Below are 26,573 nucleotides of genomic sequence, written 5' to 3'. Positions count from 1 at the left end.
GGAATGTCAGGTACAAGTACTGGTTTTCATCCCATTGACATCCGGCTTCTAAAACACATGGGAATACTTACTACTTACTGGTGCTTCTTCTCTGAGTGAAATAAAATCAACTGAAGTATACTGAGAAGTCCTTCAAATACTTTCAAGGCACAGATTGTCTATAAATTACTGCTCTCAAGGTAGGAACAGACACTAGTACTAATGCTACATGTTATCGACATTATTGGCATGCAAGTCTATCTTAGCACAGCATAGCTTTCTCTGCTACACAAAATCACTAGCAATGCAGGGTTGGGCATCAAGCCCGAGCCTACCCTGACTCGGTGCAGTCACCCATGCCCACGCCAGCATCCTCTGCAGGAACCCATCTACGATGCAGGCAGTCGCTGCTGTGACGTCTGAATGCCTCTCTTGACAGTATACCCTGTCCTCCCCCAAGGCTCACGTCTCTGTGTTTGTTGTTCAGCCGAGGGCATCTGTTCATCGAGAGGTGTGTCCTGTCTCACCAGCCTTTCTCTCTCCTCCTTTTGGGCACCTGGAACATCATCTCCCCTCACCTCTGTCAGGCTGTTGAGGTGGATCACCTGGTACGGGGAAGGCAACTTGGTAGTGGGGTGCGCGTCCAGTTACCACAGTTTCCCACTAACATTTCTGCACAGATGAGATGAGAGACCGAATCCTGAGGATTTTCTTCTGAGGACATTCAAAAAGACTGTGGGGGTAAGGGTTGGGTTAAGCTTTTGTGGTGAGTCCATAGCAATCTATTTCTAGCTTTCAGGTGTCTCCGGGAAAGGCGTGCTCCCTCGGATGTTGGGCATCTTGTGCTGCGTGCTCAGGTGCATTAACAAGCAAATGACATTCTATGACAGGATCTTGGTGCTGCAAGTAGCACGTACCGGCCCTTCCCTTCCCACTGAACAATGCCTGTGCTTCCCTGGGCACCAGGCTTGGAAGTTACTTTCTCTGCAAAGTTGCTACTGAATCCTTCAGTTTAATTCATCTTCTATATAACCCTCATCATCTCACTTTCCTATGTAATCCTTGGAATGATCTCAAATAATCCGCTTGCATTCAAAATCTAGAAGTTGGAGAATCATGCATGCATAGCCGAGAAATGAGAAAAAGCTAGGAATTATACAAAAGCATGATTTTTCTTAGACCCAACCAGCAAGAAGCACACAGAAGTACAGATTCCTTTAACAGGCATGGCAGGTGATAAAAACAGCCCAGCTAAAATGCTTACTGGTTGCTAACTATTGTGCATGGATTTAAGTGAGAGACTTGAATCACACTCTTTGCTCAGATACAAGGAGACTGAATGCTCTCACAACCTCTTTTGTACAGACCTCACTACATATTCATGAGGTACTGGGGCAAGCCAGGGTATGGGCACTCTTGGCAGCCCTACCTGGGCCAGTCTTCCCGTGTGCTGATGAAGCAAAAGCTTGAACTGAGGATGCAGGGCAGTACACACCATGAGGGCACAAGCAAATTGTCCTCAAAGGTGGGCAACAGGATGGGCCAGACCAAACCCCGAGCTGAGGCAAGGGGCTGAAGTCATCCTGGCATCACCCAAGCATGGCTTTCTATCCCTTGGAATGAGCAAGATCCAGGAAATATGCCCTAAGACCCACCAAAACTGGGATGTTGAGTCTATGTGTTATTGAGGCTGAGCCAAGACCTTGGAGAATGAATACCACCCATGACTCCCCAAGACGAGCAAGCACCAAACCATGAGAAGCAGAGACCAAGGCTGGGCAACGGGAGGACCACGGAGAAGCACAGCCCTACCAGGAATCCCAAACGAAGACCAAGAAACCAAACAGCTTCAACCTAACAGTCCAAGTGGTCCATGGAAGATAATCACAGCAACGAGAAATCCTACATCAGGCTCAACTCTTTTTCTCTTCTTTAAGATTTATTTTTATTGGAAAGTCAGACATACACAGAGGAAGAGAGGCATAGAGGAAGATCTTCTGTTTGATCGTTCACTTCCCAACTGGCCGCAATGGCCGGAGCTGCATTGATCTGAAGCCAGGAGCCAGGAGCCTCCTCCGGTGCAGGGTCCCAAGACTTTGGGCCGTCCTCGACTGCTTTCCCAGGCCACAAGCAGAGAGCTGGATAGGAAGCAGGGCTGCCGGGATTAGAACCAGTGCCCATATGGGATCCCAGCACATGCAAAGCGAGGGCTGTAGCCACTAGGCTACAGTGCTGGGTCCCAGGCTCAACTCTTGAACACATTGACATTAACTCTAATCCACACAGAATTAACAGCAGCACCACGCCCATTTCCAACTATAAATGCCATTATACACTTGATGTCCAGATGTTTAACCAAAAGTTAGGAGGTACGCAACAAAGCAGAAAAACAAAAACCTATTTGGTAGAGGAAAAAAATCAACAGAACAAAATTAAAATATGAAACAGTTGCTGGAATTAACAGATTTAAATTAATTTAAAATATTTGAGAAGGTGGACATCATGCCTTATTAACAGATGAGAATCTCAATAGAAAGTTATAAATTATACAAGGTTTATACAGAAATGCTAAAAATACAACAAACACCAACACGGAGTGGCAGAGACAGAAGCTGCCCCAGCAAGCCCACCAACAAACTGGAAGCGAGTCAGATTACCTGACGTGCAGCTCTAAGGAAAAAGGGCAGGGGAAAAGCAGAGTGTCCAAAGGCTGTGGTGGAAACGCCCAAGGTGTTCAACGAAACCCAGAAGAAGAGTAGAGAGAGAATGGGTCAAAAATACTTGCAGAGCTAATCCTGAAGAATGTCATACAAATGACGAACTGAATCATATCTGCAAGGAGCTCAGTGAGCAGGAGGGGGCGGAAATGACGCGAAGGCACCGCCCTCTGCGCCGGGATGCAGACTCTGGAGCCAGCCACGGGAGCAGGTGTCTTACAGAGGAACGTGGGGGCAGCACTGCAGCAGCTCTGTCAGAGACAGCCAGCCAGAAGGAGCAACACACTCAGTCTCAGAAAAACAACAACAACAACAACAACCCTGTGAACCTCCAAATCTCGACACTGTCAAAATATCTAAAACCTTAAGGGAATTTAGGATGTTTTCAATAAGCAAACAGAAAATGGAAGAATTTGGGCCAGCATGATCACCTAGTGGCTAAAGTTCTCACTTGGAAAACACTAGGATCCCATATGGGTGCTGGTTCTAATCCTGGCAGCCCTGCTTCCTATCCAGCTCCCTGCTTGTGGCCTGGGAAAGCAGTCAAGGCTGGACCCAAAGTCTTGGGACACTGCACCCGCGTGGGAGACCCGGAGGAGGCTCCTGGCTCCTGGCTTCAGATTGGTGCAGCTCTGGCTGTTGTGGCCGCTTGGGGAGTGAACAATGAGACGGAAAATCTTCCTCTATGTCTCTCCTCCTCTTTGTATGTCTGACTTTCCAATAAAAATAAATATATCTTTTTTAAAAAAAGAAAATAGAAGAGTTCATTACTGATAGATACTCATTTCAGAAAGAGAAAATTTTCATGTTGAATGAATATTATACCAGGCAAAAAACTGAAACTTCTATAAATAAATAATACTGCAAATGGAGAGAAGGTAAATATTAAATTAAAAATGAAGACAAATATTGAATTAGGATTTATTTTCAACCACTATAAATACAAATGGTCTATCAAGCAAAACTAAAACCATGAATTATGTATTTATAGCAAATAAAAGATAGGTGGGGACAATATGAAGCATATTGCCATGATTTTTAGATTACAAATTTTTCAAGGTAGATTCTGATCATTTGGTGATATACATATTGTAAATCTATGGCAGCCTCTAAAAGCGATTTTTGAAAACAGAAGTACAGATACTTGGCTAATAGATAACTTAAAATGGAATTATAAACAAGAACCAGTTAACAAAAAATAGGGCAGAACCAAGGAACAGAGCTCGAATGAGACAATATACAAAAACAAATTAAGTGACAGCAACATCTACATTGAATATAAATAGTCCAGTATCAAAGGAAAGACACAGACTGTTGGCCTAGACGAGAAAGGCTGTCTGTAAGAAATGTGCCCGAGGCAGAGATGCGGGGGCAGACCAGAGACGAGGGATGGCAAAGACATTAGCAGTCTGCTATTGCAGCTCAGCTCACAGTCGCTCCCCAGAGTGCGTCGCTAGCACCTCTGACACCGTCACGTTGGTCACTTGACATAAGTCCTCATGGGAATCCTTACATCACGAAAAGCAGTAAACCCTAATCACGAATTGTTTTCGTCTTTACTCCTTGTTGATAAATATTTGCCAGGCCACCCTGATAATTCATGCAAACATGACAGGGTACCCTTTGAAACAAAGAACAAGAAGGATACTACACAATAATAAGTGGGAAAATTAACCACTCCTAAATGTATACACACCTTACAACACAGAATCAAAATGCATGAGACAAGACAGGCCGACAGGAGCCAGTGCTGTGGCACAGTGGGCTAAGTCACCGATTCATGCCTAGCTGCTCCACTTCTTTGTTTTTTCCCATTTTTTATTTTATTTTTGACAATCTTTACATAGTTAATTAGGGTAAAAATGTTCAAGGGCTATAGGAAAGTGGGTAAGACTATTATTTCCACATTGTTTCCTTCATGTATCTGAGGTAAACAGGGATATTGAGGGAGAAGCCCCACCTAGTCTCCACCCACCCCAGGTCCCACATGTGGGGCATGCTCTGAGATACTTGCTCAAGTGGTTTTGATAGTTCACCTGTTATGAATCGCTGCCAGTCTCGCCACTCCAAGCACGATGAGGTCGTTGAAGAATCCAGTGATTGACACAGTCCATCATAGAGTCTCCATTTGCCCAGTATTTCGCTGCCAACATATAGCTGAGGTGGTTGATTGACTTGTTCTGCTTTCTGTCTTTTCTTGGTTAGGGTTCTGAGTCCGGCATTTAGATAGGGGAGATCCCCAAAGAAACTCTGTCTGAGGTGTTCCCAGACCAGATTCTTGTATGTACTAGCAAGCACAGGGCCCGGCATAGTCCATCGCCCTGATCAGCTGGTGGTTGCAATTGCTGGGTTGGTTCTGTTTTCAGCCCCGACTTCCACTGGAACCAATAGGTGTTGCAGTCCAGCCTGGTTCTGCCCAGCACATACTCAGCCCTCACATAAACCAGTGTGGGCTGCAGCCTAGTTAGAGCGACCCACAATAATTCCCACCAGGCCTGCCCCCTACCCTGGTTTGCCAGTACGTGTAGCAGACTAGTCCAGTCTGTCCCACATCCCATTTGGCTCTTGTATATGTCGATGGGTATTGAAGCTTAGTTCCATCTAACTAGTTCCACTATCTAGCCCTCACGGATGTTGTTGAGTGCCTCTCTGTCTAGCCATCCCAGCCCCTGTCCTAGTTTTCGTGCCCTCTCGTGGGAGTGGTAACCCAAGAGGGAGGTCATGTCTAGCTGCTCCACTTCTGATCCCACTCCCTACGTATGTCTGGGCAAGAAGCAGAGAACGGTCCAAGTGTTTGTGTACCCATATGGGAGACCCGGATGAGACACCTGGCTCTTGGCTTCACCCTGGCTCAGCACTGCCTGTGGCAGCCATCTGGGGGAGTAGACTAGCAGATGGAAGATCACTCTCTCATTCTCTCTGTAGCTCTTATAAATAAATGCATAAACCTCAAACACACACACACACACACACACAACTGAAGCGCAATGAAAAACAGATAAACTCACAATTTATAGTTGGGCATTTCTCTGTTTTCATCTTGGTCATTGCTAGAAGTAGACAGAACATCAACAAGGATAGAGAGAAGACCTGGTAAGAGTAGCAACCATCTTACCCAACTGGCGTTTATAGAACACATTGCGGACCAAGAAAAAGCACATGGTGTGCAGGTGTGCACTGAACATTCACCGAGACAGACCCTGGGTCATAGAAGAAAACTTCATTATTGAAATCAGGAGAAATAAAGTCTTTTTTCCTGACCATTGCAGAAAGGTCAATGGAAAACTCCTACATATCGTTGGAAGTGCTTGTAGCTAAATGAAAATATAATAATAATATACAAAAACCTGTGGGCTGCAGCTAAAGCTGGGCTGAAAACCTGAAGCTCTGAATGTGTGCATTGGCAGAGAACAAACCTCGAACAGATTCTCTAAACTTCCATCCTAGGAAACGATAGGAAGAACACATTAAACTCCAAATAAGCAGCAGGAAGAATCAAGATAAGTCAGCAGAACAGAACATAGGCAAATAATGTGGGAATGGAACAAAGCTGAAAACCGGCTCTGAAAAGCTCACTGTATCTGAGAGGATACGTTGAGGAAGCATAAAATCAGAAGGAAAATACAAGTTACCAATTCAGAAGAGAAAGGACGCAGCTGCCGAATCTGCACTCACTGAAAGAATTAAGACATTACAAATAGCTGAAAAGTGGAACACAAGAATTTCTTAAGAAATATAAATTAATAATTTCACTGGTAGTCTAAGTGTACTTATTTCTAGACATTGAATTTTGATTCTGCCGAATGCGTACAGCAGTGACACCAAGCTGTTCACATCCCCCAAAACACAGAAGGCCTCCGAACGCTCCGCTGCAGTTGTGAAGTTGCTGACACTACTCCGAAACTGCGCACTTGTTTCAAAAAGACAAAACCACAGACCAATGTTCCTCGCTCAACTAAATGTAAATATTGTGAACAAGATGTTAGCAGATTGGTTCCAGCACTATGTAGAGATCATGACTCAGGCGATGCATTCTGGGAGTGTGGGGCTGACTCAGCCGCTCCGCCTCAATCCACTCCAACTGCCGGCAGAGCAGCAGCTGGGCGTTTGATCTCGGGAGGAAGTGCACCGTGCACTCACGAGCAAACAGAGCTCAGCAAGTTGGAAATAAAAGGGAACATCAACCAAGCGCCAGACAGCAAACATAAATACCTCGTAGCTGACGTCACACGGAACATCCAACTAAGATCAGGACAGGTCAGGTGGCTGCATGTTCCAGCCAGGCCCAGAGATTATGAAAGAAAAGGCATGCATGTTGGATGGGAAGAAATGAAACTGCCTGTTTGAAACGGAACTATCTACCCGGAAATTAGAAATAATTCACTAGAAATGCTATTAGAATTTCTAAGAGAGTAATACAAAATTCTAATACAAAAATCAACTGCATTTCTATAAATGAAGAATTAATGATTGCTAACTTTTTTTTTTAAGTAGCACTTGGAATACCACCACAAATCCAAAAACTACCTAAGTACAAGACTACTTCAACATGTCAGTGGAGAAACTTAATCCAAATCACATTTTGAAATTCCTGCCCTACATTCCCTGAACTCCTTGAAGACCATAGAGTCTCATGGACTTCGAAGCTTTTGCACCCAAACTAACTTATCTTTCAATTCCATTTTCTGTGAATTTTACAAGCATCTTCACATGAGGGTAACAAAATGTGCCAAATATGTTTGAGCACTACAAATTATGGAGGAAGGATCCACTATGTGTTAAGTGTGTAGAAAGAGAAGCTGTGTTCGTGAGTGGGAGAACATGGCTATGCCATTTTTGTTTAAACTGTGGTAAAAACTCAAGGCAAACCTAAAAAGTACACAGTCGGCTAGCTTTGGATAGAAATGAGTTAAGTTCATTGTAAAATGTGTGCATAGAGGCAAATGGTGTAGTCAAATCAGATTATCTTTGAATTGCAGGAAAGAGTTGAAGGCCTCTCATTGCCTGGTTTTAAATATTAATCTAAAGCTCCAGGAAAAATGTCATATTAGCCAAAGTACAAAGAGATTGATGGAACAGAAGGAAACCCAGAAACAGACGCACATTTGGTGTCCAATGACTGTGGACAAAGCTGCAAAGCACCTTGAAAAAGAAGGGTGCTTTCAGAAAGGGCGCTGGACCAGGGAAGCTGGGTGCAAACACAGTTTGGGCCACATCTCTTGCCTGGCTCAAGAGTGAACTCTAGATGGAAAGCTCCAAAGCACAAAGCCCTCACAAGAAAGCAATTCAGAAAACCTCTCGGACCTCACGTGAGAACCTGCTTAGTTACGACACCAAAACCAAGGCCAATCAATGCAACGTTAGCTCTCATCAAAATCTAAAACTTCTGCATTTTCAAATCACTTTTAAGATAATAAGAAGATAGGCAACTGAGTGGGAGAAGCATTTGCAACGCACTTGCCTGAGGAATGAGTACTGTGTGACACTCATAAAGAACTCTCAAAGTTTGATGGTAATCCCAGAAGTGAACTGAGGAGAGGCTTCACACAGAAGACATGAGTGGTCAGCAGGCAAGTGGGAGGAAGCCCACCCCATCAGTCACTGGGGACACATCCATTGGAGCAGCTAATGGCAGCAGGGCAATACCAAGGAAGGACTGGGCAATGTGGAATGTTCCAGTCACTTCCAGAGGGAGTCTGTAATTTCTTTTTCCCAACTTTGTATTCTTCTACTTTATTGTTAAGCATTTATTTATATTAAAAGCAAGAGACAAGCAAGAGAGAGAGATTGTTCTCCCATCTGCTGGCTACTTCCCAAATGGGTCAGGAGCCTCCCACGTGGATGGCAAAGATTCAAGCACTTGAACCATTACCTCTCCCTCCCAGGTTGAGCATCAGCAGGAAGCTGGGATCAAAATTGAGCAGGGGCTCAAACCCAGGCGTGCTAATATGGGATGTAGGCATCTCAAGTGGATCTGGGGCAATGTCTTAGAAAGTTAAACACACCCTTACTATATGACTGAGCGATCCTACTTCTGGGTAGTTTATTTAGACAGGTGCCAAATCAAGTTTGTATGAAAACATGCATGCAGGTGCTGATGGTGGCTTCGTTTGTAATTAAGTAAAACTGAGAGCAGGATAAACAACACCATATACCTAAGTATATGCAACCAGCTGAGTTATCTACCCGATAATAGAAGGAAACAAAGTTCTACCCACACCAAAAGTAACCTTTAAACAGTGAGTGGGAAGTTGCTTCACAAGGCAAGCTATGGTGTGATTCCATTCCCAAACCTGAGAGGTGGGAAGTCGGTCCCTGGCTGCTAGGGACTGGGAATGAGGCAGTTCTGGAAGACAGAGGGAAGTGTTCCATGTCTTTGTGGTGATGGTTTCTACATGACCTTATGTGTTGGTCTGAAATCATAGAACCAATCATGAGGAGTGCATTTTACTGTATGAAAGTGGTGCCTCAACAATGCGGAGCTCAACCGCCATCTTCATCAGTCTGATGGGGAGCCCCATGAGGCAGCAGTTACGGATTTGACTTGGGGTATACGTCGCTCAGCACAGACCAAGAAATCATCTAAGAAGGAACAATGCCTACAGCCACAGGATCAGGTACCACCTGCCAGGCACCTTGCCATGGGCACCGCACACTCCCACTACTAAATCCTGCACAAGCGACCTGAACAGGCACATGACAGAAAGCACTGGTTCTGTCCCCTCAAGGGGGAGAGGGAGGGACTGCATAGCTTGGCGGTCAGTCCATGAGTCTGACCATGACACCTGCAGCCAAGAACTTCCTCCTAGCTCTTTGGGCTCTTAGCAGTGCTGCAACATTCTCATGCTTACCTCTGTTTCCTCCTGCTTCCCCCACTTCCTCTGCCCTACAGGCTATAAAGCAAGGGCTCCACCAGCTTTATCTTCCACCAGTCTCCTGCCTAACGCCCTCTCCCTAAGCCTACCCCACAGAGCATCCCTCAAAGTCCAACTCTGATCGCCACCTCCTCCTCCCTGAAAGTGTTCAGAAAGAGTCCATCTCTCCTCCCTGAGCCAGGGTCTGCTCACACCTCCCTGGCTGTGACGCTTGCCCATGTCCAGCATATTCCACAGACCATGTGCTCCTCTGGACGTGAGCTGCTGAGGACTGGAGTATCTGCTGTCCCGCATCCCCTAGGCCACTCTGAGTCCTGCCACCTCGGACTCATGAACTCTGCAGTCCCAGGGTGGGGGCTTCGGGGGAACTAGCACAGTTAGGAGAGACCCTCTGGACCTTCCAGTTCTGAATTCTATCTTTTGTGATGAATGCAAATTCCGCATATGCCCTTCTGAGCCATCAGCCTGTTCTGTGGAAAACGTTCTTGGAGCTTGTTAAGGGGGCCTCTGAGTGGAACAACTCATGTAAGTAGCAGCCACAAGCCTGCCACTGTGACCTCAGGCACTTGAAGCCCCAAGGAATGCAGGACTCAGCTCTGCTGAAAGAACCCCCACCCCCACCCCTCCATCCTTCTCCCACGCCCCTTGGCCTGGTGCAGCTGACCATTTGGAAAGTCAGGTCTGACTCCCATACATTTCACATCTCCTGTGCCTTCCATCCTTCGTTCAGGACCAAGTCACCCCTGCTGAGGATTCTAGAGGCCCTGAATCTCAAATACAGCTGGAACCACTCACTTACTTCTTGTCTGAGAAGCACAGCTTCAAGACAGAGACCCTAGGGTCCTAAAGGTAGCCTGCCCCAGTGGTCTGGACACGGGCCTTGGATGCAGCCACATGTGGCTACAGAGCGTTGCACCTTCACCTCCAGCTGTGTGGTCCTGGGCAAGCTGACGAGGCACTCTCTCCTTGCTGCCCACCTCCTGGTCTCCCTTGGTCTCTCCCTGCCCTTTCCTCATGGCATTCTTCAGGCCTTGGACTTGGGGCTCTCCTCTCTCTCCCCTCTCCCCAGTGGCCCTTGCCCCTGCTCCGTGTTGCTGTATCTACCTCTGGCCACTCCCACCTCCACATCTGGTTCACATTGCTGTCTGGATGCCTGCAGCAGCTGACTGTCGGGGTCCCCTCAGCACCTTGCATTCAGATCATCCGCAGCCCACCAGCCTGCTGTCCTGCTCTGTCCCCCACACAGCGGCCACGACAGCAACCCACTCTGCTGCACAGGAAGCAGCCTGAGCAGCTCCTTCACTCCATTCTCCACCTGGCTACTCTCCGGGTCCTGCTCATTTGATCTCTCCTGAGTCTTCTTGGGTCAGATCTGCCCCCGTTCAGGATCCTTCTGGAAACAGATTTTGAGAGGTATCCAGCCAGGAGTTAACTTACTGGGTAAGCAGTCCCATCCTGAAGAGCTAGCTCCACTTGAGCAGATTCACCTACCTTTGCATTTTCCAGTGGTTTCCTAAGACCGATGCCATGGGCACTTACTGGAGCTCAGCTTGGAGTCACCCTGACCTGGGCTTTCCCCCACCAGCAATGCCAACTGCACTATTCTCCTGGCCTCTCTCTGCCCTGGGTTCTTTCCTCTAAGTTGAGAATAAATCACCGTGCCTGCTTTTTATTTATGAGCATTAAATGAAGTTACAGTTGCAAAACAGACAGCCCAGTGCCTGCCATACAGCAGACACGCCAAAGCAAGTTGCCTTTTATTGTGACCATTTATCTGTGCCCAGACTTCATTGTTAAGAAGCTAATAATTAATGGCAGGGAGAGTGAATTCTGTGGAATTGATGGCACAGAGTGTGGAAAACATGGCAAACAGAGAGCTGAACCGAAACCCGCTGCATTAACTTTACAAAAACCACAAAACTCAGTTGTCCATATTCCCAAGTCTACGTGTGTGTGTGTGTGTGTGTATGACAAAATGCCAGCGGGGTAAAAGCTTCATGGTGGTGATTTCCTTGCAGACAAAAGCAACCAAGCAGCTGGTAGAGCAGAGAACCCCACATTCTACACTGGTCTGCAACCACTCCCGGGGCAGAGGAGCTGAGCTGCTGAGGACAGCAGCTGACACTGGTAGGGATTTGCTCTCCCCACCCTAGCATCTGAGTGGAGTGCCAACGGCCCTGGGTGAGCTCAGCAGGAAGTGGAGCATCTGAGAGATCCACCTGCCTGGGGTCCTTCTAGGAAAGGGCTTAACCCCAACTTCTTCTTTTGGCAAGACCTGTGTGGAGTGGAAGCAAAAGCGAGCCCAACAGGGCCCTACAGACCAAGGAAAGAGAAGGTCCTGACCGGTGTTGGAGGAGAGTGGAAGAGCCAGGAGATGTCAGAGAGCAAAGCCTCCTACTCTGACGCTTCACGTGGGCAACAGAAGGCACAGGTCTGTTAAGTTGCAAAAGTATCCAGCTGAGCCACATCCTCTCCTACAAATTCAGGCAAATGAACTTGGTAAAAAAATTCATGAGCCATAGAAAGATCTCAAAAATTCTACGAAGGTTACTCAACAAAAAGGGAGAGCAGAGAACAGGAGTAAGACTCTCACTGGGAAAGCACACCAGGAGTGAGTGCCAACATTGCCACTCCCTCCATCCACAGGGCTAAAGACAAGTGGCTTGCTTCATCAGCATGGCCTTCTGGTATACCCATGCCTCATGTGGTCCCTTGCCTCACCGTTGGCCATTTGGCTTGCTCTGGCCAACTGGACATCAGAAAAAATGACGCAAGCAGATTCTTGATTGTGGAGCCATGTAGAGAGAGGGTCTTGGTCTTCCCAGCCGTCTTGGCTGTGCCCAGCCTCTGGCTGCTCCATCAGCTGAGTACACCTGCATGACAAGCCAGCAGAGCCACCCAAACAACAGAGTTCTTGTACCATAACTGACCACTCCCATAGACCATCAGAATTACACCATTTGTCACCATCACATAGTGTTAGTGGTCAGCGCTGGACATGTCACAATGAACAAGACAATGAACGACACAAACCTTCAGAAATGAGGTGGGAGAACTCAGGAAAAAACCTTATAAACAAAAGGGAAATTATTTAGTAAATAAAAAATGCTACTAGAAAGCACACCAAAGAAACACAACAGACAGTGCCTTCAAAGAGTAAAAGCAAGAACTCATTTTAGGAAATGAAGAGGTGAGAAAGACAGAGAAAACGACAAACGTTGAAGATGGTTCAAGAGGGCCCAGCACACAGAAAGACACCCTTACCAAAAAGGAAATGGTGAGCAAACAGAATGTGGGTAGGAAACAGCACTTTCACCAAAAATACCCTACAGTAGCACCAGTTTAAAAGAATGTTGTGCCTCTAGGAAGTGGCCAGCCCCAGGGAAACCCTGGCACTAGCTGCCTGCTAGTGAACCCACAGTGGGCAGCAGCAGATCTGATGGCTGACACCCTGAGCCTGGGTGCAGCCTGGCACAGCAGGGAGAGAGTGGGGCGGGTGGGGGTGGTGGATGAAGCAGGGTGGGATGCTGAGGCCCCATCATAGAACGGTTCACACACTCACCCATGTAGGGCTTGGTGCCAGCCATGGAGGAAGCCTTTTCTGCTCCTTTGATGACCGTGGCGATGTTGAAGTCGGTGATGTGGACATGTCCTGCACACACAGAAATAGGTACTGGGTTAGTGAGGGCTGAGGACATGGGGCTTTGGGACTCAAAGCTGAGGCCAGCCACGTGCAATGCAGGTAAAGGTGAGAACTTCCATGGACCGAGGCCCGCTCTGCCTGAATGCTTCAGCATGCATTTGGTAAGGCCTGTGTGATACACTTAGCAGGATCCAACAGGATAAAGTTTTAGAGATACTGATTAACAGCATGACTCCAGACTGGTACAGACTGTGTCCCGTAAAATGACAGGGAGTGAGTTGGAGCTGAGGCTGGGGAGGAATGTGTGACGAGTGGGGTCCTAGTGTACTCGATGGACTTAGTGGGAAGGTGTGGGATGTTGAGGACACCTTGCACCCAGTCTGAAGTGATGGATGCAGGCGGGGTGTGCAGACGCAAGCCTACTGCCCCTTGCAGGCTGCTGCACCTGCCAAGATGATGCTCAAGGAAGTCGAGGTCAAAGGGAGAGAGAAAGAGAAGGAAGGAAAAGGGGCTCGAGGGGATAGGGATGAGAGGAGAAGGGAGAGCCGGAGGGGGACAGGGAGGGACGAGGCTCTTGAGTGGGCAGCTCCCACTTTCTGGGGAACTTGGTTCACACAAGAAACCAGCATGGGTAGCCTTGGATAACTGGAAAAAAATAATGTAATGACATTCTGTGTGTCTGATATCACACCATGTGCAAACAGCTGGTGGCATTCTCACCAAACTTGAGAACTGTGTTTGGGACATGGGACATAACACCTCCAGGTGGCTGGGCATACATTAAATTGACTTTGTGGGGTCTTGGAGGACACCTTTAAGAGACAGAAAGATTTTCTCGGCAGCAGGTGTAAAATGAGACAGGCTCACAGCCACGAGGCTGCCTGCGGGAGAGCGGAGCCCCATGTGGTTATCCGTGCTGGACAGAGCAGCAGCACACTCGTGCAAGGCTCGGGCTCATGTGACACTGCCGTGTGAGTAAGCTGTTGTTGCGTCCTCTGTCCAGCATCGCCATGTGAGATGCAGCTGCAGGGCACTTGCTTGCTGATGACCCAGAATGCTCCTCTGCTGCTCACGGATCTTTGCTTGGATGCCCAGGGGCCCCACCCAGTCGTGCTCTGAGCTCACACCCAGCCTGTTCCAGCCTCCTGTGGCTGTAGTGTGACCTCATTCACTCAGGCGTGCTCCTGGCTCCTGGCCACACACTCACAGCCTGCCTTGGCTTGCATCTCCGCTGTGTTAGTACTAGCAATAGACTCTCTCTGGGACTAACTTTGTGTCTGCATACAATGGGGATGACAATGTGGTAGGAGTCAGAGAGCTAACACACAACATGCTTGGTTAGAGTGCAGCCAACAAGCAGGAAGTGGATGAGCTTGCTGTGTTACTGTGCTGCCCAGCTGGGGCTCGAAGCCATCTTCATCCCCGGCACCCTCCCACGCTCTCATGTCCAACACTAAGCGAACTCACACTCTTGTTGCAGACTGCAGGGCGTGTGAGGTGCACATCTGTCTGGGCCCTCCTTCTAGTCCCCAGAGCCATGGCTCTCACCACTACTGTGGGAAGGTTCTTCCATTCACCCTTCCCTTGTAAATGGTCAGCACTTGTAGGGGCAGATGGCTAGCCCAGCAGTTAAGTCACCCGTGTCCCAGGCAAGCGCAGGGTTTGACGCTGAGCTCTGGCTCCAGACTCCAGCTTGCAGTCAATGCAGCCCTGAAAGATAAGCATGTTCCACCCCGGGAGACCCTCAGCCTCGGGTCAGTTTGGGCTGCTGAGGGCATTTGGAGCATGAGCCACTCTGCAGACGCCAATTCCAATAGGAATTTACATTGCTCGCATATTTTTATATTGTTTAGAACACTGTTTCTCCTCATTCACTTCTCTGAATGAAATTAAGACAATCTTTGCCCAGCACCTGAGCTGACCCGCCTGCAGCCTCACCTCCTGGGAATCCCAGACCTCCAGAATCCCCCGACCCCTCCTCCCCCGGCCCCCGGCTGTTTAGATCTGTGCAGTCTCGGTCATGCCGCCACTGGCAACACCAGGCCAGGGGGCTGACTTCTGGAAGCCGCATCCGTGGAGTGGTGCATGCAGTGGTGGGGGTCTCGTAGCCCTTGTGTGCGCAGTCCCGGGGCTCCTGGAGGTACTGCTTCCCACCACTGGAGGGACTGACATCACAGCTAACTCTCATGCCTTCCTAGGCCATCTCAGAGCTGCCCAGGGCCTTCACCTTCAGGGGACCCATTCCTGTGATTCTCCCTCACCCTGCCCTGAGCAGAGAAGGGGCATGGAGCTGGGGCCAGGTGACTGACCTTCACTGGCACTGCCAGGTGGGCCGAGAGCCTCTGGGAAGGCTTGGGCATGTCCAGCCACGGGCCTCTGGCACAGCTGTGTGTCAGCCTCAGCTGGGGATCTGCCTTTCAGATATCTACTGGGGGGCTGTGGTTTGGTTTACTGCCCTTGGCGTCATGGGACCATCCCTGGCTGTCCAGGCAGTAGCCTAGTGACCTCAACCGCACTGCCCAGTCTTTGGGCTTCATGCAGGGAAGGCAAGGCGACCTCCACCACACCTGAAGTTTATGTTGGGCTCTCAGTACGGCCCCGGTTTGCATGTGTCTGGAGCCCAGTCCCCAGTGCCACAGGTCAATGGTGTTTGGAGTGGGTGCTGTGAGGTGATGTGGATTAGCTGAGCACATGAAAGGTGGGGTTGTTGGTTCAGTCTCACCTGGGATGCCCTCTAATATGCCCAGTTGGTGCCATTACCAAATGTGGGCACCACACTTGCAGACTGCCTATAGCCAGAAGCGTGAGTTGAGCGAACCTCAATATATTCTCTGTCAAATGCCTGGGCTCAAACAGCAGACAGGGCAACAGGTGACAGCCCCAACACATCTTGTAGGAGCGCTCCAGGCAGAGCTAAGGCTCCTGGCCTGCAGAAGCCTGGCACAGGTGACGGCATATTCTTGAGTGCCTCAGAGTTCCCTAGAAAACTCCCTGGTGGCTCACCCCACCTCACTACCGACAGGCCATGAGTGATAGCGCCCACTGAAAGTCCAGCGAATTTCATTTTCTGGGGCTGTCATCACCTCAAACTGTAGCTGATGGGTTAACATGGTGGCATTGTAGGCTAATCTTCCACCTGCAGTATCAGCAACCCATAATGATATTGGTTTGTGTCCTAGCTTCCCCACTTCCCATCCAGCTTCCTGCTTATAGCCTGGGAAAGCAGTGGAGGACAGCTGAAGTCCTTGGGTCCGTACACCCACATGGGAGACCCAGAAGAAGCTCCTGGATCCTGACTTTGGATCACTCCAATTCTGGCCATTGCGGCCATTTGGGGGTGAATCAGTGGTGGAGGATCTCTCTTTGTCTCTCCCTTACTCTCTTTCTGCAAATCTTATGTTCCAGTAAAAATGAAATATATATAAAGAAGGAAAGAAAGAAAGAAAGAAAGAAAGAAAGAAAGAAAGAAAGAAAGAAAGAAAGAAAGAGAAAGAAAAGAAAAAAGAAAAGAAAAAGCCTGCAGCCGATCAGCCACCAGGTCAGCTGAATGATCTCAGGCCATTTTCTGGGTTCTAAGACATCACCTGGCAGCCTGCCACAGGTTACTCAACAGGCAGACCTTCGGCCACTCGCATTGACTTCACCTGGTGCATTGCTGGAAATGCCAAACCTCACCCCTGCATGTCAGTTGAGAGAGATGCCTGTGGACCCCAGTGCTGTGATGGTGGGGTGCGAGCCGGGCAGGGCTGTGGTGGCAGGGTGTGAGCAGGGCAGGGCTGGGGTGGTGGGGTGCTAGCCAGGCAGGCCTGGGGTGGGGGCGGGGAGTGTCAGCGGCAGGAGCTCTAGCTTGCCAGGCCATGTCACCTCCTGGTGCCCCCAAGACTGCCCTGAAAGGCATGTGCTACTTCCCCGACTTCACAGTAACACTAAGGCTCACAGAGGTGAGTGGCTGCTTGAAATCACAGGAGCCTAGAGACCTCAACTTGTGCATTGTTGCCCTACAAATGGCGGAGCCTTCAGCAGGGAAACCCCAATCAAGCTCCACTCCACACGCAGGACAAGACCAGAAACTGCCCCCACCCACCTGTGCCCCACTGCCTTCCCAGTTCTCCACTGAAGTTGGAGCAGAAGGGTTTCCAGTTGACACTGGAACCAGTGGAGTGGACTGCTCCTCCCCTCCCCCACCCCCAACTCCCCCTCGGCCCTCAGCCTCCCCCTGCCCCCTTCTGGGGCCCCATGTAACCACCACAGGCTCACCGTGCTCGTCCAGCAGGATGTTGTCCGGCTTGATGTCCCTGCAGAAGAAAATAAAGAGGCTGGCACCACAACACCGCCCCCAAAAGCACTCACCCAGCACTGGGCTCGGCTGAAGGATGCTTACTGATCCCTCCCTGGTCAGCCTTGGCCCAAGACTCCCAGAGGAACTGCGGTAGGACCACAGCAACCACGCTCTTACTCCCTCCTCTTCCCTGGAACTGCTGTTTTTATCTTGGAGATTCTTAATGTGGGGGCTCTCCAAGCCCAACGGTGATGAGGGTGGCTGGGTGTAGGGGGTGGGTGGTTCCACGCCAGCAGAGTGGGTGGGAGGAGGGCACAACAGCCATCTCCCTGGCACCATTGTGCAGGCTTGACTTGGGAACTGAGCTCAACCACTGGTGGGGGTGCTGCTGAAGCCAGAGCTCAGCAATCACAGTTCCTGGGGCAGGCCAGATCTGTGTCTGCTTGTGTGGGTTCCTGACCCCTACAGCTGTCTGCTTGTGTGGGTTCCTGACACCCCTACAGCTGTCTGCTTGTGCGAGTTCCTGACACCCTACAGCTGTCTGCTTGTGCAGGTTCCTGACACCCTACAGCTGTCTGCTTGTGCGGGTTCCTGACACCCTACAGCTGTCTGCTTGTGTGGGTTCCTGACACCCTACAGCTGTCTGCTTGTGTGGGTTCCTGACACCCCTACAGCTGTCTGCTTGTGCGGGTTCCTGACACCCCTACAGCTGTCTGCTTGTGTGGGTTCCTGACATACCTACAGCTGTCTGCTTGTGCGGGTTCCTGACACCCTACAGCTGTCTGCTTGTGCGGGTTCCTGACACCCCTACAGCTGTCTGCTTGTGCGGGTTCCTGACACCCCTACAGCTGTCTGCTTGTGTGGGTTCCTGACACACCTACAGCTGTCTGCTTGTGTGGGTTCCTGACACCCCTACAGCTGTCTGCTTGTGTGGGTTCCTGACACCCCTACAGCTGTCTGCTTGTGTGGGTTCCTGACACCCCTACAGCTGTCTGCTTGTGCGGGTTCCTGACACCCCTACAGCTGTCTGCTTGTGTGGGTTCCTGACACCCCTACAGCGTGATTCAGGCTAAACCAAGTAACACATATGTGTGCATACACTTGTGCAAGGCACACATGCATGCATGTCTATCTACGTGTCTACGCACAAACACATGTATGTGCACACACAGCAGCACACATGAGTCTAATGGGCCCTTGCAGCTTCTACAGCTCCAACCAGCCGCAGCAGGAAACATGCTGAGCCCACGTTTTCCTGGACAGTTCCTCAGAATGTCCATGTGCAGACCGCTGATGCCGTGCTGGCTACTGTCGGTCCCCACACAGGGTTTGGAGTCTGTGGGAGGGTAAGCAGTGGCCGTGTGCCAGCATTCACCACTGCACCTGCCGCAAACTCTAGGGGTTCTGTTCTGCACAGGGAGCCCTGCAGCCACCAGGCCACAGCTGTGCTTATCTGCTTCTGTCCACAGAAAGCTTACTGGCTTCCTTTAAGGGCTGCATAGCCACATGCGGCACAATCTGAGTGGGGAAGTTTCTGGAAAGTTCTGCTCCATGCTCTCTATTCCAAGAGGCACTTTGTAAAATGATGTGGGGTAGGCAGATGGCCAGGCAGGTCTGGTGAGCTGGGGAGGCCTGCAAGCTGCTATCCTCCTGCCCCAGGAATAACCCTACCATCCTTCTTGTCAATCAAACTACAACCTCTCCCCAGGGATGCATCTGCTTTACTTGGGACCTGGGGGGAAGACCCCATGCAGACATGGGTCTTGAGCTCCATGTGGGATTTACAGGAGTCCCAGGGGGCCTCAGCCCTGTGGAGGCACCTCTCAAGAGGCCAGCACCGGAGCTGCTCTCTCTGCTGGAGAGACCACGGCTGGAGGAGGAGCTGGCTGTCTTCTCCCTGTGACTCCATCCTCCTTTCAGGCACACACTTGTTGAAGCTCTGCATTAAAACTGTAGATTCTGGAAACACATGCCCCACACACTCATTTATAGCAAATGTCAAATGTGCAGAGACTAATGATAGCTTTCTCCGCGACAAAGAGCAGGTGCCCCTGAGTTGGTCCAACATCACTTGTATCTGAAAATGCACCTTGGCTATTTGCAATCAAGTGATTGCAATGTATTCTTAGGGGTGATGGAAACTCTCTATCCCTAGAGTGAAATAAAATTTTCATTGTGCCTGTTGGAGCCCACGCATGCTGATGCGTGTTAAGCCATGAGCCCCTGCCTGCCGTGCTCCCACAGCAGCCACTGTGAACCGAGAGCTTGTTCCAGGAGAGGAGTCGGGAGCGCCCACAGGAGGGCTGAACTGGTAAAGGTGCGAAATTAACACAAGAGGCGAGCGGCACAGAGTCAGGTGCTCGCAGGTCATGTCGGTGACACTCGGTCCTCGCCTGTGGAGGCTCCCAGCGGGACGCCCTAGGAAAAGGTGAGAAAAGGAACAGGAAGTATGTGTGCAGGTTGCAAACAGCCGCCAGTGCTAGAGCTCAGCCCCAAAGCTTACAGCGGGACTGGGCTGACCTTGACCGGAGTTCTGGGATCCAGAGGGTCAAGCTGATGTGCCAAGGTGGGCAGGGCTGGACAGTCCTGGGGAACAGGGTTGGACATTGTCTCCCCATATGCTTGTCCCCCACAGAACCTCATATATCACATTAGAGATGGTGTCTAGAAGGAATTTTCACTGTCTGAAGGGCTCATTTTGTGCTGATTTGCCATAGCAGCTCCAGAAAGTGACCACATGGGTGTGACAGAAAGGGGCACGGGGGGTTCCAGCAGCAGGTGGGGTCCTCATGGTCCCACTGTGAGGCCTGAGCCACAGCACCTCCCCTGGGGGATCCCTGCTGTGGTCACAAGGGACACACCATAACCAAGAGAGATGCCATGTTCCATGTGGGCATCAGGCATCAAAGTGTGGAAACTAACAGCTTGATCACTGACTTGTAGAAAAAAAGCCAGGGTTTAGGGGAGAGATGGAGGCAGGGGCTTTCAGTGGCAATCAGGGCAGGCCACTCAGAGAAGGTGACACCGGGCTGACATTTGAAAGGCAAGGAAGAGCTACTTGTACATAATCCAGGTGGCAGTGTTCTTGCTGAAGAGCAGGCAGCGAAAGTTATGGGGAGGTGGCAAAAGTTATGGGGAGGAAAGACCAGGCCACAGCATGCCCTGGGCCTTCAGGGCATGGCCAAGGCAGTGGGGGGCACTGTTTCCACTGCGCTGAATTATGTCCCAAGTGGAAGGGATGCCGGTCCCACAACCTCATGTTAGGCAAGACTCTGTCTTGGTGGACAGAACTGAGCACTCCTTGAGGCTGTGTGTGAGCGGCCACCCAGGCAGAGATACACAGTTCCTCTGGCCATTGAGCAACACCTAGCAAAGAAATGGGACCTCCATCCTATAGCCCCAAGAACCAGAGTTTGTACACAGCTGTGGGTGCTCGTGGGGCCTCAGAGCTCCAGGAAGGGCTGCAGGCCACTCCGAGGGCGGTTTTGTGAGGTCGCCGTAGGGGAGGCCTGACTCATGGAAACGGGGCATATCAACAGCAGCCATGAACCTGCACCACATGAGGGGTGGTCGCGCTCCTTTCGGGACCCTCTCCCCTGGCTTCTGCTCCTTCTCAGTTCCCTGTTCTGAGGGGGTGGGGTCAGGTCTGGGGAGGAAAACCACAGACTATTGCCACTGAGGATTCCAGGAGCAACCCGAGAGAAAGAAAACCAAGCTGGCCTAGAGGCTGGGAAAGGGGAATGTCTGAGCCACTCTGGCAGGTGTCTGCACCCTGGGAGGCATATGGCTGGGCTCATCCTGTTCACGAAGGAATCAGTCAAACCCATGCTTTCCAGTGCTCTGGTGGGTCGTAGGAGGTGCAAAGCTCGGTGGGACGCCCTGGGGAATCATGAGTTGATTATCTTAGTAACCATGTGTGCTCCAGGCCCCATGGAGTGCACAGCTTTTCAACTGAATTCATCCAGACCAGCTGTGCTCACAGCACTCAAGGAAAGTCTAATGTCCCCCAGACATGGCCTGATGGGGTTCGTGGTCCCGCCCAGGGGGTAAGGTGACAGGCGTGTGACCTGAGAAGCAGTAAGGGTTGATGTTAGACACAAGGCAGAAGTGCTTCCCTGGGCTGTGTGCACAGGGTTGGTTGGTTTGTTTAAGACTGATTGATTGATTTGCAAGGCAGAGTAACAGAGGGAAGAAGGGGAGAGATCGCTCATACATTGCTGCCTGTCCTCTGCTGATCTGAGTGAGAATGAGTGATACAGACAGATTAGCTAGAAGGAGGCTTTAGGGTTCAGCACGATAGCCTGGTGGCTAAATCCTCACCTTGCACATCTGAGATCCCATGTGGGCATCAGTTCATGTCTTGGCTACTCTACTTCTCATCCAGCCTGTGGCCTCAGAAAGCAACAGAAGAGGTCCCAAAGCCTTGGGACCCTGCACTTGCATGGGAGACCTGCAGGAGGCTCCTGGTTTTGGCTCAGCCTAGCTTTAGCCATTGCACCCACTGGGGGAGTGAACCAGTGAACAGAGTATCTTTTCTCTGACTCTCCTTCTCTGTAAATCTGCCTTTCAAATAAAAATAAATGAATCTTAAAATATATATATATAAACATATACTATGCCATATATACATAAAGAACCTTCCTCTCAAAAGCAAAGACCCAGAGGTGGCCAGTCCAGAGCTGACAGCCTGAGGATGTGGTTCTCCAGCCCACAGGGAGGTGCTCTGGGCATCACGTCTCCACCTGAGGCGCACAGTGGGTGAGGGGCGGAAGAGGCAGGAAAGCGTTCACAGGTAGCGGTTCCTTTCGGTGTCTCTGCTCACACATCATCAGCCAGCACCAATCACAAGGTTGCAGCTGAAACCAGGGAGGCAGGCCGTGTGGCCTTCCTTCAAGAGGCAATTCCTCCTAGCCACTGTTCTCACACCACAGACCCTGGAGGAACCGCTGCTGGGGACCATTCACCCTTCGGGATGAGGTGTCTGGCAGAGGGGAGCCCTCCCTCCACACGCCTGCCTGGCCCAGCATCTGGCACTGCAAGGATGTACAACTCTCCTGGGGGAACCCACATTCACACTGCTGGGCTTGGGCATGCCCCCAGGGAGCAGCAAGTTGTGGGGGGATTCTCCTGAAGACAGGAAGAGAAGAGGGTGAGAGAAGGAGGGCCTTCTCTGGACTGCCATGCAAAGGCAGGCCTAACGCTCGCTCTTGTCCCCCTGTGGAGATAAGGGCCTTGGCCACCAAGGGCCTGAAGCTGTCAGAGATACAGCCTTTCACAGAGAGCTCCTGCGGAAGGCCCACATCAAGGACATCAAGAACAGCCTCCCTCTGCTTCTGGCAAGAACCAGCAACTCTGCTCCCCTTCAGCTTACAGAACCCTGGCTAGCAATCTTGGCGGCAGCAGACAGACAACTATTCCAGAATATCTGATGTGTTCCTCTTCACCTTTGCCTCAGTTTCTCTGAATGTGCCCGCAGTTGAATGCATCATGCCTGCTTCCACTGTAACGCTCTTCCACACAAACAGCACAAATCACCTCTGACCCTTGCTTGTCATCATTGAGGTCGACAAGAGGCATGTTTGCGGCTGTTTCCAGCATGAGGACACCTCCATGCACAGAGCACCTATGACCAGTCAGTCAACAGCACAGAACTACCACAGGGTTAGCAAGTTCCTTTCCATGGTGCCTTTGATGCACAAAACCCAGAAAGAGTGAAGGACTGGGGGTGAACCCCTCAGGGGTCTGCCCTCCACACCCATCTTCTGTGGTAAATGAGAGCTGAAAAGATTTGACAGCTGATGAGCTCCCTCCCCATGTCAGGTGCCTTACACCACACTGGGAAGTAATGGGGGCAAGGAAAGCTCCAAGTCTTACATAGTCTGAACTGAACTAGTAACTCTCCAAGTTGCCTACAATGTGATGGGATCTATCTGTATGGGATCTACTATGCAGTGGGGAAAAAACTTTGCCAGAGTGAAAATGAGCAGTGAGTAGAGAAAAATTAAAAACGAAAGGTTTGCTACAATAGTCCAGCCAGGGCTCTCATGAGATAAACTGGCTGTGTTCCCATTTCTGCCCTTAAAAGTTGACAGGAGCTCAGCCAAGTTTAACAGGTGTATGGGCATGGGCCCGATGAAGCCAGGGATCCCAGGTGCCTCCAGCCCCTCGTTCTGTTGCCCCGCATCATCCTCGCTCCAGCATTCCCAAAATGGCTCCAGTCGCCTCCGAAATGGGGCCATGAAAGGTAACCAATGTGGCAAGACCACTGGCCATCGAACTGGACAGGTTACAGAATCCAGCCAGCCTCTGTCTATCCACCCCTTGGGACCACACGAGTTAAGCTTCCTTCCTTTTCCATTTGCCAGATCAAAAGGCACAAAGAGCTATCCCAGTGCTTCCCTGTGGCACTTCTGAATAGTGGGGGCAAATGGCCTTCCGCTGGACACTGCCGAATGCATTTTCATTGTCTGATAAAAAAAGCCCCTGTGTAACACTGCTATTTTAGCTTGTTCTAGGGGAAAATATGAACTCTGCAGGAGACAAGAATTTTTTTCTTCTTTTCTTCTGAAATTAAAGTCTAAATGTGGAGGGGGAGATGGGACAAGCGGAATATTGGAATCGGCAGATGCAAGTTTGAATTCTCTTTGCCTCTTTTTTTAAAAAAAGATTTTATTATTATTGGAAAGCCAGATATACAGAGAGGAGGAGAGACACAGAGGAAGATCTTCCATCCGATGTTTCACTCCCCAAGTGAGCCGCAATGGGCTGGTACGCGCCAATCCGATGCCGGGAACCAGGAACCTCTTCCAGGTCTCCCACGCGGGTGCAGGGTCCCAAAGCATTGGGCCGTCCTCAACTGCTTTCCCAGGCTACAAGCAGGGAGCTGGATGGGAAGTGGAGCTGCCGGGATTAGAACCGGCGCCCATATGGGATCCCGGGGCTTTCAAGGCGAGGACTTTAGCCGCTAGGCCACGCCGCCGGGCCCGAATTCTCTTTGCCTCTTACAGCCTTGATAATCTGCCCCGGGTCCCAGTACTCCCAGTTGCAGAATGTGGCTATGGGTGTCCACCAGGACGGGTCGTTTCATGCATCTAATAAGCCTGAGGAACTCAATGCAAGGCAGCTCCCACCAGGCCACTTCTCACACTGACCGCCCAGACTTGCTCTTCCAACTTAGAAAGCACAATATTCAGCATCGGCTTCACAAAGGCAATGCCAGGACCTGCGTTCAAGTGCACATGAAACGTCAGGTCCTTCTGCTGTAAGGGGACCACCAAAGCAAGTACATCACCTGGCCCGGAGTCGCTCGTGTCTCTCGTCTCTTGGTGAGACTGTCACACATGCATTTCTCACACGTGTTGTAACCATTGGGGAAGTGAACCAGTGGATGAAAGATTTCTTTTTCACACACTCTAATTACTCTACTATTCATCAATTTCACCTCTGTGTGTGTACCCAAGATAACTGAAGAAAAGGCCTCAAATCTCTATACTCAAGTTCATAACAGTATTGTCCACCACAACTAAAAGAGATAAGCAACCTAAATATCCACCAAAGTATGAATGTATAAGCAGTATATGGGGATGATGTATAATGAAACATTACATTTATAAAAGGGGGATTCTGATACATGATGGTGATTACCATCGCTGTGTGGGAGGGAAATGGGATACAGGATTTCAGTTGCGCAGGATGAAAAGAGTTCCAAAGACTGGCTAGCTTCGGTACATTGTCAATGCATTTCGTAGTAGTGAACTACAGTTCACCTGAACATGGTTATAATGGCAAACTTGGTGTCGAGTATGTATTTTTATCACAGTTAAAGAAATACTCTAGCCCATTTTCCAGGTACATACTTTACCCAACTAGAAAGCCATCTGATTGGTACCTGCGAAACTCCTGCCTCAGTACGGCCTCCAACGACCAGCATCCAACTAGGTCCTCCAAATGGAGCCCACACCCCACCTGCTCTGCAAAGGGTTGTCTGATCTCACCAGGAACTCCCATCTCCCTGAACAAGCTGTGATGTCCACAGTGCCCTTGCCCCTGCCTTAGGACTTTCTCTATCAAAGCACATAGTGATGTCTTTTTTTATTTTAATCTTGGGCCTATCTTACTTTTCTGCAGAACACTTGGAAGGTTGACGTTGTTCTGCTCCAATTCTGTCACCTCACCCTAGAATGCAGCATTGGGATTGGCAGTTCAGAGCAGAACTTTTGAGATGGACAGCATGTATTTAGTGACTCTATATTTTCAGGAAACTGAATTGAAGTGGGCTCTGCCAAGAGATGGCAAGACAGGCTCTTGAGATGCTGTGGACGTTTCTCCAGTGTGTAGCAGGACCTTCACCTTCTCTTTGTCCATATGGAGTGGAGCCAGACCCTCCTCCCACCTGCAGGCCAGCTTCTACACAGCAAGAATGGTCCTGCATAAATCAGCTAGTGCGCATCCACTGAAAACATAGATAACATCACGTCACTCCTCTGCTGAAAGCCTGGCGACATATCTTCCCTCTGTCAGGACAAAATTCAAGGCGATAAAGCTCTCTTATCCTCGGTCTTATCCTGTGCTCAGGCCTGACTTCCTGTCACTCTGCCACTGCCCATCCTGTGCCCAGGCCTGACTTCCTGTCACTCTACCACTGCCATTCCAGCCACATCGGTGTCCGCGAGTCCCTGACATGTGCAATGTACAGTCTCATCTTGCAACTCCTCCACTGAGAAACGTCGACTTCAGAACCCCACCTCTTGCACTCACTTTTCCCAGCCCCTTGTTCACATGCTCTCATATCAGATAACCCATTTTGGATGCTTCCATGACGAACAATAACCCGTCTGACTCCGCAGAACCTTTCCACCATGTAAGATTATGTGCACCCTCATTGGTTTGCTGGCTGCCTCCCTCCACTAGAATGGATGCATTGGAGGGGAGAACCCTGGTTGGTATTCACTGCTGTGTTCTTCTTCTGGTATGATGTAGACACCTGGTAAGTCACCACGGATGGACGGTGGATGGATGAACGGAGCAATGATGGATGGATGCGTAGATGCACGGAAGAATGGATGAGTGAGCAGAGGGTG

At 50.1% G+C, this 26,573-nt stretch overlaps 1 protein-coding gene across 1 annotated transcript in view; it reads right to left on the bottom strand.

The window, feature by feature from the left end:
• Positions 1-26,573, bottom strand: part of STK32B (serine/threonine kinase 32B) — a 201,602-nt gene that overhangs the window by 14,710 nt on the left and 160,319 nt on the right. The window contains exons 5-6 of the mRNA XM_004579221.2: positions 17,472-17,509; positions 13,134-13,223 (exon numbers count right to left, since the gene is read on the bottom strand). Coding sequence (XP_004579278.2) covers positions 13,134-13,223; positions 17,472-17,509 — 128 coding nt within the window. The remainder of the gene's footprint in view (positions 1-13,133; positions 13,224-17,471; positions 17,510-26,573) is intronic.

Source organism: Ochotona princeps, chromosome 11 (genome assembly GCF_030435755.1).
Source record: "Ochotona princeps isolate mOchPri1 chromosome 11, mOchPri1.hap1, whole genome shotgun sequence".
Classification (NCBI taxonomy): Eukaryota; Metazoa; Chordata; class Mammalia; order Lagomorpha; family Ochotonidae; genus Ochotona; species Ochotona princeps.
Note: the sequence above shows the minus strand (reverse complement) of the source record. Positions and strands in the feature narration are given on the sequence as shown.